Source organism: Gekko japonicus, unplaced genomic scaffold (genome assembly GCF_001447785.1).
Source record: "Gekko japonicus isolate JY-2015 unplaced genomic scaffold, Gekko_japonicus_V1.1 scaffold4139, whole genome shotgun sequence".
Classification (NCBI taxonomy): Eukaryota; Metazoa; Chordata; class Lepidosauria; order Squamata; family Gekkonidae; genus Gekko; species Gekko japonicus.
This window is the reverse complement of record NW_015174375.1, coordinates 22,276-26,817: the sequence shown is the minus strand read 5'-3', so window position 1 is coordinate 26,817 and position 4,542 is coordinate 22,276. Positions and strand designations below refer to the sequence as shown.

General features: G+C 46.7%; 1 protein-coding gene across 1 annotated transcript in view; it reads left to right on the top strand.

The window, feature by feature from the left end:
• Nucleotides 1–4,542, top strand: part of CTDSPL (CTD small phosphatase like) — a gene marked incomplete at its 5' end in the record, with an annotated part of 40,522 nt that overhangs the window by 32,187 nt on the left and 3,793 nt on the right. The window contains one exon of the mRNA XM_015424350.1: nt 1,298–1,483. Within this exon, the coding sequence (XP_015279836.1) occupies nt 1,298–1,483 (186 nt within the window). The remainder of the gene's footprint in view (nt 1–1,297; nt 1,484–4,542) is intronic.

Here is a 4,542-nt window from a genome sequence, read left to right as displayed (position 1 = left end):
GTCCTGGTCCAACTGATGGACCTCCTGATGGCACCTGATATCTTTGGCCACTGTGTGACAGAGTGTTGGACTAGATAGGCCATTGGCCTGATCCAGTATTGGCTTCTCTTATGTTCTTATGACTCTCCTTCACAAACCTGACCCTTAAATATATTTAGACAAGCCATACATCTGGTCTATATATATACGATCAAGAAATCTACATACTGACTTAACTGCTTGACTTGTGGTGAACCCCACAGTACCTTCACTCGTTAGCTAACCACAGCGACTCATGAAAGTATTCTCAATAAACGTTGGGTGCTTAGCCAAGTTGTGGTGTGTGTGTTTTTTAAAAAACTGGTCCATTACGACCACTGTGCAGATACGCGTTTCAGTCACTGTCTCTGCTTGAACAGGGTCGCTGCATAGGAGTTTTGTAGCATAGAATCATAGAATGTTAAGAGTTGGAAGGGACCTTGCACATCATCTAGTCCAGCCCCCTGCACTCTGCATGAGCATAGCCAAAAGATAGCCCTACAACATACCCAAAAGATGGCCGTTCAACCTCCGCTTAAAAATGTCCAGCGAAGGAGCATCCACCACCTCCCGAGGCAGTCTGTCCCACTGCTCAGCCACTCTTACAGTTAGGAAGTTTCTCCTGATATTTAGCCAGTATCGACTCCCTCGTAATTTCCACCCATTAGATCTAGTCTTGCAATCCGGAGCAAGAGAGAATAGACCTGCTCCATCTTCTACATGACAGCCCTTCAAATACTTGAAGACTGCAATCATGTCCCCTCAAAGCCTTCTCTTTCCCAGGCTAAACAGACCCAACTCTTTCAGACTTTCCTCGTAAGGCTTGGATTCCAACCCTCTCACCATCCTGGTTGCCCTCTTCTGGACACACTCGAGCTTGTCAACATCCTTCCTAAAATGGGGTGCCCAAAACTGGACACAATACTCCGGGTGAGGCCTGACCATAGCAGAATAGAGCGGAACGACCACCTCCCGTGATCTGGACGCGCATATGATGAAGGTGGATTGTGGATTGGCACTCAGCCCGTGTTTTAGCTCACGTGCAGGGCATCCAGAAGCTCCTTCTCAGAGACCAGGAGAGAAGGAGGCATCTCCCGTCCCTCTCGGACCTCTGGGAGGTTCTATGCGCAGCCCACGCAGGAGCTTAACGAAACGATCCTCGTAGTTCTGTCTGTAACTGGGGGCAGGCAGTAACGCCCACACTGAAAAGCTGTGCTAATTTCTCTGGCGAAGCAGAAGTCTGAGGCCGCGTCTTAATCATTTACCTTCTTTATCTAAGTACGCAGACCCAGTGGCGGACCTGTTGGATCGCTGGGGTGTGTTCAGGGCCCGACTCTTCAGAGAATCCTGCGTTTTCCACAGAGGAAATTACGTGAAGGACCTAAGCCGCCTGGGTCGAGAGTTGAGCAAAGTTATCATCGTCGATAATTCCCCTGCGTCTTACATCTTCCATCCTGAAAATGCAGTGAGTAACAGCAACTGCAATACGTAGAGTAATTCTGTGTGGGTTTTTTTTTCTTTCTGGGATTGCGTTTTCAGGAGCTTTACTGTCTTTTTTAAAATGCAAAAAGAAAATGCTCGTACCTGTCAATGTAAGATGCACTGTATTCATATCGGCATCAAGCAGCGGTAGGCGATGCTCAGAGGTGAAGGTAGGATACTTTCTCTGCGGTGTCAGCGTTTCCCCGCTGCCTCTAAAGAGGTGAAGGTGATGAACAGGTTTGTTCTGGATTCTCAGTGCTGACCGAGCCTAATTTAAATGCGGTGCTGGGGAGGCACGAGAGCTTCCCCGCGTGACTTTGCACGGTCTCGGGGTCTTGTTTAAACTGGGCCACAACCTGCGAGGAGCAGCTGAGTTGGCACACAGAGGGCCATAGCCTTCGCGGAAGCATCATGTTGGCATTACTGAGCACAGGTGAAATGAGATGAACGATCCTGTGAAAAGCCCCATAGGGAAATCTCTTGGACCGTTCATCGCCATGTTTTAAATCAGACCTCGAAAGAAGAGAGAGAGACTGGGTTTATACCCTGTCCTTCACTAACACAAGGGAGTCTCAGAGTGGCTTACAAACTCCTTTCCCTTCCCCTCCCCACAACAGACACCCGGTGAGGTAGGTGGGGCTGAGAGAGCTCTTTTGAGAACTGCTCTTGAGAGAACTATGGCTTGCCCAAGGTTGCAGCTGCGAGTAGAGGAGTGGGGAATCAAACCCGTTTCTTCCAGATTAGAGTCCGCACACTTAACTACTACACCAAACTGGCTCTCACACCAGACTGAGCTGCGTGTGATGCTATAATAATACTCAAAGCCATTTACACAAAAATAACTGTCTACACTTTAACAGCACATAAAATGTAATAAAATAAGTACAGAATACAAAAATTGAAGAAGGTCCAAAAGTAATCTTACTCTAATGAAGTTTCCAGGTAATGCTTCAGTTTATTACATAAAATGTAATAAAATAAGTACAGAATACAAAAATTGAAGAAGGTCCAAAAGTAATCTTACTCTAATGAAGTTTCCAGGTAATGCTTCAGTTTCCAAGGTCTTCATTAGAGAAGGACCAAATATAACTGTATAAAACATTAATCCAATGGTTACAAAAGATTACAAAAATAGTTATAGATATTTATGGCATTTTTAACAATTTTTAACCATTTTAGCAAGGATTTTCAACATCTTTAACAGTTTTTAGTTTTACAATTTTTATAAATTTTATAAACGTTTTGCCTGCACAATTGCTGTCTTTCCTAAAGTCTGTCAAGACTAGTCAAGTAAGGTTGGAAAAATCTATAACAGACAAAAGTCCAACTGTTACTTACACAAAGAATACAATAAACGAGCCAAAATATTCAAGAGAAATTAAGTTACTTGAGTAAACTTCTAACAAAATCGTTCACTCACCATTTTTTTGTGCACACGGCTTTGAGTATTATTATAGCGTCACACACAACTTTGTTTCGTCTCTGCTCTTTAAGTTGGCAGCTGTGGTTCTTCCATTATTTCCATTTTAAATCAGACCTCAGCCAGTACAGATTAAGGTTTTTATGCGCGATGTGCGTTGATGCCTAGAATCCTGCACCCTTTTATGTACACATGATCCCCCAGACCGTGCAGACATTTGAACAGTAGATCATTGCTGTTAAAAATGAACCTTCCACATGGGGCCAACCGTGTCCTCCTGTTAACTTTAGATAACCCAGAAATATGATTTTGTATGAGGTGGTAGTGAATTAGGAGCGGGGATGTTTGCAGAATTTAGGAGTCAGACTGGGGAGAGAGAAGTTGGCCTGAGAGTGCCTGTCAGAGGAGACGTTCCATTCTCCAGGGGGCAGTGGGGTCTCCTCCTCGCCCCGCCATTCGTCACAGCCAGTCTTCGTTATCGCTATTCCATGTCTTCCAAAGCTGGACCTTAGCACCGACAGAGCTTTGTCCTGGGAGGCTGTTTGTTAAATTACAGAATCATAGAGTTGGAAGGGACCTCCAGGGTCATCTAGTCCAACCCCCTGCACAATGCAGGAAATTCAGAAATACCTCCTCTCCCCCCCCCAGTCCACACTAAGGGTGTGCAAAAAAAAAATGTGGCCGATTCGGATTCGGCGGAATCAGACGGAATCAATTTCGGTTGGCAGTAAGACTCCTGCATGTCAGTTTCGTCAGTACAGCCCATTGGGGAGTCTTTCGGCCAGCCAAATGTCAATTTCAGCCCCATTATATCCTATGGGCCATTGAAGTCAATGGCGAAAACATAGGGTATATTCTGGGGGCTGGAGGGGAGGGGGTTTGAGAGAGAGGCTCCAAACTCGCAGGGTACCTGCTGGAGCCTCTCCCCAAGATACCCACCAAGGTTCAAGAACATTGGACCAGAGGGTCCAATTCTACGGGCCCCCAAACAGGTTGCCCCCATCCCCTCCATTGTTCTCTGTGGTGGGAACAAGAATTACTTTTTTACCACGGTGCTGTTAGTGGCTCTGGGAGGGAGGGGGTTTGAGGGAGAGGCTCCAGATTTTCAGAGTAGCTTTGGGAGCCTCTCCCCGCATAAACCCCCATGTCCCAAAGCAATTGGACCAGTGGGCCCAATTCTATGGGCACCCAAACAGGTCACCCCCATTACCTCCATTGTTTCCAATGGGGAAACACAGCCAGCAGCACTTAAGGCAGGCAAGCAGGCAGCACCCAGCACTCAGACTCTCCCAGAGAATCTCAGGGAAAGTGAACTGTCTTGGGAGGTGCTTGTTTGCCATGAGAACAAGTGGCACACTCCAGAACAAGTGGCACTGTGGCAGTGCAAGCATGCCACATTGCCACGCAGAAACCCCAAAAGACCAACAGGAACAACATTTACACAGGTCCTGCCCTTTGTAAATTGATGGTGCAACCAGAAGTCCAGGGAGGTAGCAGGTCAGGACAGAGCTGGGTAGAGTTGACTCTCTCTCCCCCCTCCCAAGCAAGGAAGGTGGTGTGCAAAGCAACACCACCAACCTTGCAGGCTGCACATGCATGCAGCAATTAGCTGAAACCCCAAA